General features: G+C 40.9%; 2 protein-coding genes across 4 annotated transcripts in view; one reads left to right on the top strand and one right to left on the bottom strand.

The window, feature by feature from the left end:
- Positions 1 to 13,541, bottom strand: part of HisT (Histamine transporter) — a 63,945-nt gene that overhangs the window by 26,447 nt on the left and 23,957 nt on the right. The gene's annotated exons all lie outside the window — the stretch shown is intronic.
- LOC111250788 (uncharacterized) lies at positions 1,849 to 8,003 on the top strand. Of its 2 annotated transcripts, XR_002673514.2 has the most exons (5): positions 1,849 to 2,504; positions 5,862 to 6,102; positions 6,670 to 6,835; positions 7,160 to 7,324; positions 7,518 to 8,003. XR_002673514.2 is itself a non-coding variant. In XM_022806545.2 (4 exons), the coding sequence occupies exons 1-4, from the start codon at positions 2,480 to 2,482 to the stop codon at positions 7,265 to 7,267; spliced, it is 540 nt and encodes a 179-aa protein (XP_022662280.1). In that variant the 5' UTR covers positions 1,850 to 2,479; the 3' UTR covers positions 7,268 to 8,003. The 2 variants fall into 2 exon arrangements, 1 of the variants encoding a protein (XP_022662280.1); XM_022806545.2 differs by having other exon boundaries at positions 1,850 to 2,504; positions 7,160 to 8,003.

Below are 13,541 nucleotides of genomic sequence, written 5' to 3'. Positions count from 1 at the left end.
CTGTCTTAAGCTTGCCATCATAAAACGTTAAATGTACTCGTAAAACGTTCGTTCTATGAAATATTAGTAGAAATATGACGTTACAGAGTCCACGAAATGTGGCTATACTGTAGTACTGGCCCGTAGCTGTCTCTTCTAATCTTACTTTCATACCACTTAAATTCCGCACATCGTATCCTTGTTAAGCAAGGCGCATTGTCAACTAATATTTACACGAGAATTCTACAACAAACTAGTAGCTGGCTTCTATCTCGAGTTGTGTAATCAATGGCGAACAACCGCAGTTCGTGTTCGTGCGGCGATATTGCCTCAGCGTTCTTCAAATCTTATTTTTAGCAAAAGTTTTCTGCACCCTTTTGCGATGCGAAGCTTATCGCCCTTGCTAAACCTTCGAGATCCAAGCTTGAGTGTGTAGCAACTCTTTACCGCGGCATCGACACTTGACAATGCTGACTGAAAATTGCCCTTTCGAAAATCTCGATTTCGTTGTAGTATCTTCTCTGCATCGCCCAGCCCCCGCCCCAAGCAGCTTGACGGCTCACGACGCTGGTAGGCACATCATACCGTATAATGGAGGAGCTGTATTAGCGGTTCGTGGTTAACGAACAGCTCTCACTGTCAGCGGGAACGCAGACAGGAAAGGAGCCTCGTGCCACTGATTGATCGGATACGTATATGGCACGATCGTTACCGCCATTAGCAATTTCTCCAACAGCGGGAGCAACAACAACAACAACAACAATGACAACAACATTGCTGTCGGCAAGAAGCGAAGACGGAACTATCATCGTTCTGCCTTCGCGTTAGAAGAAACAGCCTTCGTTCCGTTGCATCCCATTGCATTCATTGCTGCATTGAAATGTCGACTGCAGCTGTGGCGAGCGAGCGGCCAACATAGGGGCTTGTTATTCACTCGTAACTTCATTCGACCCAGTCGTCACTGGGTCAATAGTAAAAAAATAGCGTTGTGGGGTGCGATGAAGGCGAAGATGGCGGTCCCCAGCACTAGTGCAAGTGCTTCTGTAAACAGCACGTGGCACGCTAGGGCTGTGTAACCACCGCGTCGCTGTACCAGCTGCACGTCCTATTACACTTGCAGATGTTGTAGCTGGTGGAAAAAAACTGCGGCAGCGAATGCCAATCGATCGGCCTGCAGAAGCGACGCATCTCAAAAAGGTAGCCGCAGGACCTCGCACACATACATGACTTTGAGCTGTTGAAGAGGTCCGCAAGACGAACCGAAAGTTGGGCCGGTAAGAACTATCAGCAGACCGAAGCAACCGTAAGAAGATTTGTTTGTGAGCAGAGCAACAGCTTGTAGTGTCGCAGTCGAATTCGTGCGCGTGTCCGATTCCCTAGATTCATTTTCGTCTTATTTATTTTCTATACTTTTTCATCTTCGGCCTACTACGGCTGTGGCAGGTGTTTTCGCCTCCTGTAGCAAGTGGCCTGCTGTGCAATTTGTACTAACGGCAACGTCGCCGACCCACAAACGAAAGCAGAAATCGTCGCCGTTCAGTTGTTTCGTACCAATCGTTCGTTTGCTAATCTGCCGGTGCTAGCCAAGCGCTCTGTTCAGCTTGAAGCGTGTATGGCGTTGTGGCTCGCACGAGAATTAAACTGCTATACACCGAACGCTCTGTGTAGCTGATGCAAATGTAAAGTAACAAAGGAAGAAAAAAAAGAGTCAGAGTAGTCTGGTTTTGGGTTGCCTATTCGCCATAACCGCCAACGCTGAAAACACAGACGTAGGTAGTTCGAGTTCTGCATAGGACCACTCTAGCGCTGTGATCGCTACCAGCGTCTACTAGAGCGACCAGTACGAACATTAGTGCACGTTGCAGCCCGCCAACAACCAGGACGGCAACGCCGCTTTAATGAAGAGACGAACGAGAGCTGCGCACTAGATAAACGCAGTTTATGAACCAGTTACATCGGTGTCTCACTTACGGCTGGCTAGCTTTGAGCACATGGTGGCGCTGCGAACGATTCTATTGAATTGTGTTAAGGCTAGCTGTGTGTAGTCAGCCAGCCGCCATTTAGTCAGCTAGTAAATGAGTTGTCGATCATTTTCAACACTTGAAGTCAGCGCAAGAGCAGCTTAGACCCTTGTTGAAGCTTTTCCCGATGGGTTACTGCGAACGTCGGGCCACGATGCCGGGAAGACGCGCAGACCTCTGAACAACAGCGGACGTTATAAAAATCAAATTCGTCCAAAAACATAGATCACGATTCGGATTAAGCGAACGTAACGGTGCCGTTAAAGTGCTTGTGACCGATTATGTCCTGTCATCAGCCGTCAGTTCGATGTTCGCTCACTATGAAATAATCAGTCCGGATATAGCTAGCTGGCAAGCCGCACGGAGGACTCACGTTAAGAAACAGTGTCTGTGTCGAGCAAATAGAACGAACAATCTAACTGAGTATATACGAACTCGTACATCGTGTGAGCGCATTACGGACATCACCAAAGTTATCGATGGCTGGTGACGCCGATTCTTCTTGTGAGTACAAGGAAATCGACTACTTCAGGCTCGTATAGTTCTCCCAAAATGTGTACATGCTATTTGTGCGTGTGTATAACATTATCTATGGATGTGATACTAGCAAAAACCACTTGTATCTCGGAGAAAAACGTTGGACACAGCGAGCTCCTCACACGATAAGAATCAAATAGGCATACTCTCGTTTTGGGATAGGTTTTAAACTATCTGTATGCATTTAAGCCGCAAATGCTTGGTAGCTGGCTTTGCGTTCTATGCAGTGGATTTCCAATATGGCGAAGTTCAAATTTGAGTCTTCTCTTGGAATCAGTGCATAGGACATGGAATATACAAGTATTAGGTAGCATAAAGCATTTCGGGTTTCTTCGTATGCAGCATCGTTTCTTGGGCTTTTATCTTTTAGAAAGGCCGCCCATCCAGTAACTGAGCTCTAATTTATTGTTTAATAATTATAACATATTGAAGTTCCAGTGTATATAGTTGAACTAAGTCAATTAAGCTTTGTGAATCTAGAGAAACAAACGTTGGCAGGAAGCACCGTTATTAGCCACCACCAGTGTGACTGCGAGGCTAATAATTTATCTCGCAGTCACCACCTGCTCTTCGGCTTCTGCTAATAGGTCTTCTGATAGTAATAGGCAAGCGCTGTTTTTAGAAAGACCCTTTAGTCCGTGTTTCGATTTTTATAATTTAGCGACCTTACATCAGTGCGCGCAGCAGCGCAATCATTGTAACGGTACTCGTACGCGGTTCGTCAAATGTTACTTCCAAAACCCTGCATCGTTGTTCCTAACTGGTCCATTCAACGGCCTGAGCTCGAGCGACCGATACACATTACTGTGTACGGTAATATGTTGATAATCCATCGATTATTGCTGAAAGTGGAACGACATTTTACAACAAATGCATGTCGATCTTCGGCTTGCGTCTGCGCAAATGTCGGTGAAAGCTGCGGCAGTGGAAGTAACAACAGACGGCCACGAAAACGAATCGCGGAGCAAACATAAAACGCTTTGTGCCGCGGCACTTCGCCGGCAGCTTGGATGATGACCCAGTGACCGAAAACTTCTACCGATTGCCGCCTGTAAATATTGTCTACACAGACAAACGGATGAAAGGATAACTGTTAACTGTATGAACGAACGGTTTATTAGAGTTTGGTGCCTGAGTATAACTGCGAAGCATTATCATAGGCAGTTTCTGAATTTTTTTTCGTAACTATTCCGGGTAGATGTTTTTAAACTGAGTGTAAAATTGCGTGTATTATCCTGTTCTATCGGTGCGTATAATGAGCAGGCCAAAATTGTTTACTGTATTATAACTACTTACGTGAGTTGATGTTTTCTTTGTTTGCTTTTAAGAAAAGAAAATCACGCTCCTAAACTGATATAAGCATAATGTGGAGTATAATAATCCTATTTTCAGCAGATTTGGAGGCCCAGCCTCCGAAACCATGGGCTCGGGATTTAAACGATGCTGGTAAACTATTTGGATAGAAGCAATTAAATCGTTCCTATAACGATCTGAGGAGCTGGCAGGGATTTCAGGTCGAAATGATATAGGCATGATCTATAGGTAGACGAGCCTCTAGTTAATGCCATTTAGACAATTTCGTTGTGTAAACGCGGCTTCGGAATTATTCATTCAGGGTTGGTTCCGTCAACGGTCTAATCAATGTTACACTTCGGTCGTCACCTATGAACTTCTGAATCGTATTCCTAACATTAGCACCACTGAGAGTCGTGCGTCCTAACGCGACTGATCCGCACGCATCAAACTTAACTTCGTCGTGATAAACAATATGAACTACGAAGAAAAAATCAATTGAATTAGGCAAGCAAGATCAGTAGGTGATATTTACTGATTATCTAACGTGGGAAGCGGTCTACATCAAACCATAGTTTACTGACTCGTTGTTGAAACAAATTATTTTTACAGTGGCAACACAATTCAACTGAAGGCTCGCTTAATCACCGATTCTTAATTCGTCGCAGTAGTCTGTAGTAGATGATAAGAAAATCCAGTTAAAAGACAAACGCTTACCTAAGGTACTTCAAAATTCTATCGTAAATGTGCTATACAAAACACGACGTTCAAAATAACATGATAACACAAAATAACATAACTCGACTAGCTATTGTCCAGTAATTTCAAACTTACTTGCTAAGGTGGTCCATCGTTAAAAAGAGTTCGAGTATCTCAGATATAGAAAACGTTTTCAAAGTCGTCGTAAAGGTCGTCGCACCATAATCTTACTTTACACAAATGGCACGCCGCGTCTTAGTTACCACATTTCCCACCAGACACAAGTTTCCAAAACAACGGGCAATATCGAACTGAGATGTCACTTTTGACTGATCCGGCTACCACCGTTGGTATTAGAGGGCCGCCGATCGATACTCTGTGTTAGTGTTATTTTCGAAGTCTATTCTACTATGTCTATGAGAAGGAAATTCTGACTCAGCTGCTTCAACGTGTATAGCTGTGAACGATCAACAATTGATTTTCAGAATTTTCTGAGTCGAGATTTTTACTGTCGACTATATTTTGTCATACTTGACTCTTTAGTCGTTTGAAATATCACTCTCGTAGAATAGTGCCTGATGTCGTTCTCGGCGTTGCGTAAGGAAAAACTAAGAAATAGGCAATTTTTTTTTTCTCGTAAAGTTAGATTCGTGTGTCGACGAGCGAGTCACCCAAAAGAGACCTTTACTTAACCGTCCTGGATAAATAAAACATTTTATAAATTCAGCCACACCGATGACCTTTTGTACGTCAAGTAAATGGATAACTACAAGCAAAGTTCGAACATTTGGTTACAAACACAGAAAGCAAAGCCACTACTTATTAACTTCATAAAATAAATTACCATCACTAGCTGTAATAGATTTAAGTTGATTACTATCGTTCGGCGAACATAAGCCCTGTGTAGAGCTAGCAGTTCCGAAAGCTGTTCCCGGTAGCAACCAGAATCGGATAAAGTTAACGTTCTCCTTCCTTTTCATCATGCGCTCGTACAATGTATCGTGTTAAGTTTCGGTAACAACTGGCATAGCGTCATTGACGGCCAACCAAGCCAGTTACTATTATACGCTATATTCATATTGTTATAGCTAGTTAACTAGCATAGATGAATACGCGCAGGCTTTTAATAAGAAGACGTCAATATTTTAACGACGCGTTTTATGTACATGCTTGTTTTTCGTGTCGTCTTATCACCGCTAGCTCCACTGGTACGGCAGATGTTATCGAGCTGGATAGCTCGAAGTCGTTATGATTATTACTATAACGCGGTTGATTACTCCATGTCTGCAAGGAAAAAATTATGCTGTTTTCTCTTGTGATTTTTCTTCGCAGCGGTAAGCGGGGTGATCGACCCATCATCAAGCTACACCCACAAGCTCATCTGTCTTCCAGATGCTGATACGCAGCCACGGGGGAGTGCCAGTCGCTCAGGCGCTAATCCTAGCTCTAATTCCGTTATTGTCGTCGATAACAGTGATCGCAAAATAGATAGCAGCGAAATGAGCGGATGTCTAAGGATGGCGCGTTCTTTTTCGATGGATGACGATATCCTTTCGGACATCTTCTTCGAGACGTACGGAGCCGCTTCTTAAAATGATTTGTAGTTACTGTTTGTAAATAGATAGATAGATATATGCAATGTAGGCTTTTTATCTGAATATATTAGAATTGAAATAGCTGAATTCAGTACAAAAAAATCCAAATAGGAACGGACAGGAACGCGCGAAAATGATAGGCGCGTAGCGGCATTTTGAAGAGGTTAAAGCTTGACACGATACTAAACAAACGCTGCCGTAGCGTCAGAGTAAATTTCGTTAGTCGGCGCGAAGAGTTTTTGATTTCCACTTGCTAACTGGTAGCTTTTGACACAGCTAATGATTCGATACGGCTGCCCCATGAAACAACAAATATTATTAACATTGTTGAAAGTTTATTTTAGAAAACTTGGATTGGTTTATTGAGTCACAGAAATAACTTTTCGTCATACAATCGATAATAATAGATTTCTGGGCAGCAAGCATGGGTCGAATACCGTTGCCATCAGTGCATAGCAAATATATAGAGCTTACTATATAATAGTTTGATAATCACATCTGTAGGTGGCATAACAGGGTTAATAATAGTAATAATGAACGTTCAGGGATTGCCTGCCGCACTCTGGTGGCTTTCTCGAACGGACAGCTGCCTCCAGTACCCCGACACCGATAGAGGATTACACGATGTCCTTCTGCCGACCTGAATCAGCAACACCATCTTCGCTTCTTGACTTCGAGAGTCGAGGCGACGACGATGACTCGCTCTTTCCGGTGAGCCTATTACAAAGCAGCATTTGCAACGAACTAATCGCAACGAGTGTGGCCTATAACTACAACAAAAGTCATTCTATTATAATGGCCACTGAAAAAAGCGACTCATAGTAGACAAAAAAAAACTTCACAAAGCAAATCTAAAAAGTAGTGGTACGACAAATGTCGTAATGAAAAAGATACCGAGACGGTTATCTGTAGCAATGTGAATCAGCATGGTCTTAAATCATTATTTTAAATACTGAAAAAATGTAAAATAGACTAAATCACTGAATATAGAGGAGGAAAATTCATTGATGATTTCTGCCATGCTTCTATCTGCAGGACCTGGCAGATCCAGTTGCGGACGACGAAGAGCTAGTAGATCTCATCATCGAGCAAGCAACGTTACTTAGCAAGACAATCCTTCGCTACCTCATGGTCATGATTTAGATCACTCGAGACATCGGCTTCAAACATCGAACTACTTTACCCGGTCCTGTTGAATAGGTCATCAATCATAGTATAATGAAAACAATTATGCGACCAGATTATGACTGACGGCTGGAACATGCATTGAACAAAAGCAGAAAAACAAGTACTTGAAAAATTGCTAGATGGCTTTATTGATTTGCCATTGTCGTTGCTTAATATGCCATCGAGAAAAAAGCACTATATCAGACTCGTTTTTTTTGTATTTCAGACGACAGCTACATTAACAGGATACCGCTGCAATGAATGAAAAGCGAATTTATCATTGGCCATTGATTGACTGCTGCTACATGATGGCTTAGATCGATAATTATTCCAAAATAAAACACTGCTCTAACACTGAAATAGCTTAATCCCAAGGCCTAACAAATATCACACTGTGTCGATACACGAATCAGACAAAACAGCAGTATACTTCTATCATTTAGCATAAAGCTGCTTAATTAGAGCGACACATAGACGATTAGCTAGTAAGGAAATGCCAGACCAAGAAGTTTACCCCCCCCCCCCCCCACAAAACGCTTGTCGAGAATAACACGCACTGTATCTTCGTTTCTACTGTTATTATTTATTGTTTATTATAATTGCCGTTTTGGAAAATGATGATTTCTATATTCAAATACTTTCAACAGCTATGTCAATACGTGTGTACATATATATATACATATATATAAGCGTTGTTGATGTTTTACTGGAATCATTCTGTTTTTATTGATAAATACATAGCTAACCAAATAATAGTTGCACCACCAAAAAGTAATTTTTACTAAGAGAAGATTTCGCGGAAAAACTTTTCCATTAAGTGACTTTTATCTATTTAGGTACTTTGCTTATGCGTAGTTAACGAATTTCTCATCTTCTTTTTTAAAAGATCGCTCCAAAGCATCAATAAGGAAAGATTTGACAAGGTAGGTAAGCGAACGCCTCTATCAAAAAAAAAATCCCTATGATGTCTGACGTGATAACATTGTTCGAATTTTATTATATAGGGAAAAATAGCGACGGCATGATATGATGAGTAGGCTATACCTATTTTATAGTTGATCCATAGAGCTGGCGTGACTTCACTCAGTGCCTATGAGACCCGTACAGAGCCTCTTAATAATAATAATGAGCTTATCTAGCCACTGCCTGCATCCCACAATGTGGCCACAAATGGCTTTTACCTTACGCAAGGACGTAAATGTCGAAATAAAAATTGCTGATATACAACTTAGCGTAGCCAATTTAAGTGAGTCCCATATGTTACGTCCACTATGGCGTAATGAAATAGGACCGCTAGATTAAAATTGTATATTATTAAAAAAGTATAATGGCTGGCATTAATCATTATGCCATGTTAAGTGGATCCTGATAGCGACACCTTCTTTAGCGAGTGGCCAGCTCCAAGATGTATGAAAAGCATTACCCCCTAATTTTGTCCACCTCGACATTTTATAGGATAGTAGAATTACCTATCAAGTAGCATTTTTCACCACTCAGTTAAATATGTACAAAAATACAAGTTGAACAAATACGTTTCTTTCCTTGCTATATTAATAGAGAAGAAACAGAAAATATTTCATATGGTAATAATCAAAACACATTAACATGCTCCATACGAGCATAAGCATGATTATGAGTTCGGGGCAAATATCAGGCTGTTTCCTTGTATACCCATAATATATGTGTCAAGCGAACGAAATACAAGTTGGATTAGCTTATTCTGAAAAAGTTATTGCCAGCAGGAACGGTGTCCTAGTGATTAGGACTATTGTTTGTTTCGGAACATTACAAAAGGATACTCATAGAATAAACTGTTATTACGCAGTTAAGCCTCCAGCTTTTCTTCTACTCGGATTTTCTTCAGTAACTACGCATATCTAATTTTCCTATTTGTACAGACAGAAGTTTGTAATTTTTATGTGGGGATCAATACATACATGTATATGAATTTTTGCTAATATAGTAAGTAGCCATCCGCATTTCTACTGTGATTCACGAAAGTAAGCTTTTGTAGTGTTCAAAACCCTAGAGCAGAGATAAGAACCCGTAGGAGTTAAAGTTTTTAAATTACCCGGTGATACTCTGCAATTGTTAACCCCTATTGGTTCGGACTGCTTAAAATATTATAGTACAAAAATGTATAGAGTACTCTACAATCCTCCCATCAGTCTACTGTATATATGGACTCCTTTCATTAATATTATACTATTTATTATATTATTCAAATGAGATTCTATTCGCTGACCCGGTGGCCTAAAACAGTATTTTTTCTTTTTTTTTTTTTGGACAAATATCATCCTTAGCTTTCTTAGCTAAAAGAGCTTTTGGGTTAATCTTCTATCTTTACAATTGCGTCTCTCATCCAATAAAGATCGCACTATAAACACAGCCTATTTGCTGTTTGCCCCTATTGCTACTCCCCATGGGGCGGTAAAGCACTCCCGCAAATCATTTTTCTACATTGTCTAGGACTGCAACTTCGTTTCAATCATGTCATACAGCATCGCCCTGCACTTGAAGCGCAAGTGTGTTATTGGTAAAAAGCATTAGATGCATTTAGAATAGCGTTTTCTGATATGAAAATTTAGCATTGGGAGGTTATAATATCTGTTATTTTTTTGTGAGCCTCGGATCGCACGCAACAATTTAGAACCGTATGAGAATTGCCTATAGCACGACGATGTACTTATATATTTAATTTGGTATTAATGAATTGTTATATACGTATATATAGGTATGAGAATATATCTAGTGGCGGACTTCAGCTTTCGCTATGCAGTAGTGCTTGTAGGTGTAAAGGTCGCAGAGTCTGATAGTAGCAGCGCTAGTCTATGACCGAAAAAATTCGATAGCAGTATTGAATATTACGGATCGTATTCGAAGAAAGCTCTCGACCGCTGTGACGCCACAAAATCCCCAAAAGAATGAGAGGCCTGGCTCGTAGCATTGGGGCTCGAATCCTGTGGACTCTCTCTATAATTTGAAAACTCCTCTATAATTTGTGACAGAGTTTTATCCGAATCCTGAAATATTTTGCTGTAGTAAATGATTTGGTTTCCTTTGTACCGCTTTAGGCGAGCATTGGGTAATGCCTAAAGTAGCAATGCACAACATTTCCTGTGACTTGTGTAGATATAGAGTTTAGTGGATCTATCTTAATGCGAAGGATAAAAGCTTTACTAGCTCATCTAAGCGGAACTTGTTCCGAAAGCGATGTACGAAGTGGTTTTTATCGCATTAATAGTGTTATGTCTTAGCCTTTGTAAAACACTCCTTGATCAAACTGCTCGATGCACGATATACATTATACCGAAGTACAAGTCAATTCAGTGCAAGTTAACGTTGTATCGGCCAGCGGCTGACAACAGAAATAGCAGCGTCTGGCAAAGAAGTAGGCGGATTCAGGTAATTGGTATCTATGACGTCCAGGCGGTTTCGCAGGCCATCTCTGGTCTCCTCAGAGGCAGAAATGGCGATCATTTGTGATTGTTAAACCATTGAAACCCACTATGTCTTACTTTTGCATTTTAGATGGAGAATGTGGCTATTAATATTTATGTCTATTATGTGTTCACAACGTTATGAGTGCGCCAGTGTACAAAATATTTTCCCAGGAACACACACTTCGTCAGTACTGTTTTGGATACTGTTTGTAGCGTAGTTAGTCCAATGTAGATCCTTACTCTCGTGACCGATTTCGATGTACCGTAGCTGTACACATTTTAGGATTATAGTTTGTGTTTGGTATGATCATCTCAGGTATAAAGTTGTCTAGCATTGTTGTCACAAACATCTGTTTCGCCTGTCTTATTTCGCAACTTGTGAACACTTGTAGACTGGAGTAGATCTATTTGAACTTTTACAAACTTCCTTTAAGTAACAACCAGCGCCAACACCGCTAAGTTTTATCGCGACCTTTTGAAGGAAACACCCGATAAAAGGGCGAATAAGTAAATGATTAAGTAGCATCTGCCTAGAGTGGGGCTAGAAATAGACAAGAAGTCACATTGATAACCGGTATCGGAGCTGTGTGACTTTGCTCTGCTGAACTTGAAAACGTGTAGAAACACACTTACCTATACAAACTGAAAGACGAAATTGACTTAAGGCAGTATATTGCCATCAGCACAGCGGAACAAACGAATAAAAGAAGAGGCGACGCTTGCACAAGGATTACGATGACAGCCAAAAGCCCGTTCTTGTTTATTTCCTAGCCTTTTTGGGCTAGCGTGTTTACTTTTATATCGTCCTCTTGTTGGTAGGGAAAGTGAAAAAAATATCTGTGCAAATTTGATTATTTTCTGTATTATGCTGTAGAAGCCGCTTAATAAAAACTACCCCAGTTGTGAGGGTCGCTTCATTGAATGAAATGAGCCTAAGTTCAGAATGAAAATCCGCCTTAAACACCTATAAAAAAAAAAAAAACAAAAATGCGCTTTCAACACGCATCTTTGCGCGTGGTGTCATGGCTAATGGTGGTATTTACAGGACCTAATCTTCCAGCGTTGAACTGTGTTCATAGAATTTCTGCTTTTTTCCCCAGTCAGGTTTGGCGTCAAACAAACTATTTGCGATTAGTTCTTGAACATGCCAAAGTAACTCGATTGACGAACTCCTCGCGTATTTGCTAGGTTCCCAAGATTTAGTACAAATGGGCTTTTTAGTGACTGGGTAATTGTCATATAAGCTAGAAGAAGCACCATCGATTGTCGGCAACTGTACCAATGGTTTATTTTTCGTATCTGAGAAATTCATTCATTTTTTTCTACTACATTTCCCTACATTATTGGCACTTTAACTTTAATTATCGCTTTTTCTACATGATACGATCGGATGACAATTCCATTTGGTCAACAAGATGTAAAATGTTTAACGATCTTTTCCTCTCTCAAAAAGGTGCTAAAAGTTCGTTTGTAACAAGAAATATAGCGTATCTTCTATCCTTTAGCTATAGTAGATGCGTCATTTGGTTTCTTAAAAGGTGCATTTAACACTGTTCGATTGTCTTCCTCATTCGGAACGAGTAGCGTTTAAAAAATTATTCGGACAATAGAAAGCATAGACGAGGTGGTATTTTCAGGAGTATCTAGGTATATACACAACACGTTCCTCATAAGGATACCGATAGAAACTAACAGACACACATGAACGCGCGCGCGCGCGCGCACTTCTCTATGTTCACACTACCGGCAAATAACTCATACAGTGTAAATAACGTAGTTGATATTTACGTAAAATGACAAGCTTACCACCTAATGATTCTAGACAGTACGGTCTAATAAACGGACGCACTCTGCGATATACCTCTGTATCGAGCGCCCTAACGGTTAAACACCTGTCTCGCTGTTCTCGGCAGGCCGTGGCGCCACGCGTGTCGTCTTTCAACCCGGCCCCTGCGATAGCGTAGCGGTAACGGGTTTGCCTACTAGTTTTGCGGCACGTAGTGGGATAAATTCGAAGCGAACGGCAGTACCAGACGTAAAACTCGAAACATTTATCTTTCAAACGTAGAGGCGCTGTAGTGCTGTTACCATTTCGCCTTGCCTAGCAAAATGTCTCTTTTTTGTTAAACTTTTCTCCATATGCTTAAGTGTCATTCATAGTTGACAAACGTTCGACCGTCTTCTGCATAAGACGGTGCTTCATCGATTGCATACATATTACGGTATACTTATTCAGTATTATGATTATCGGGGTAGTTCCGTGCGCGTCATTCAACGTCGTTTAGCGAGCTTTTGACGACAAACATTCATTCTGTATACGTGTATGTAAGTAAGTAAGAGGAACGGATATGGGCTGTTGGAAAGATATGGTCGGGCAAAGCACAGATGATAATACTTGCTTCTTCTTTAATGTGATCGTTAGTATTTCATATTAAATTTCACAGGCAATATGCGATACTTCATAACGAAAGGCCGAGTCCGTTCGGTTCGAATCAGTCACTCTGCAAAATGAACACGAATTTTTGTGACCAATTTTGTCTGCATTAATACTACAATATGATATTTAATAAAAGCTTTAGAATGCAACAGAAGTGTCGTAGCTGTAGACATTTAGTTGTAGGCTGTGAGAAAATAGCCTATTCCATATGCCGCAAGAGATCAGGCCATGGAATACACAGTTTCCGAACGATTTTAGGAAATACGTGGAAATTTACATAGTCGTGAAAGAACAATATGAAAACCACAATCAGTACGCGTCAGTCTTGTTTCAATTTGAACCCAAATTTCAAAGTGGACGGATAGAGGAC

The sequence above is a fragment of the Varroa destructor genome, unplaced genomic scaffold, assembly GCF_002443255.2.
Source record: "Varroa destructor unplaced genomic scaffold, Vdes_3.0 BEIS01000005.1, whole genome shotgun sequence".
Lineage (NCBI taxonomy): Eukaryota > Metazoa > Arthropoda > Arachnida > Mesostigmata > Varroidae > Varroa > Varroa destructor.
This window is presented reverse-complemented; position numbering and strand designations above follow the sequence as displayed.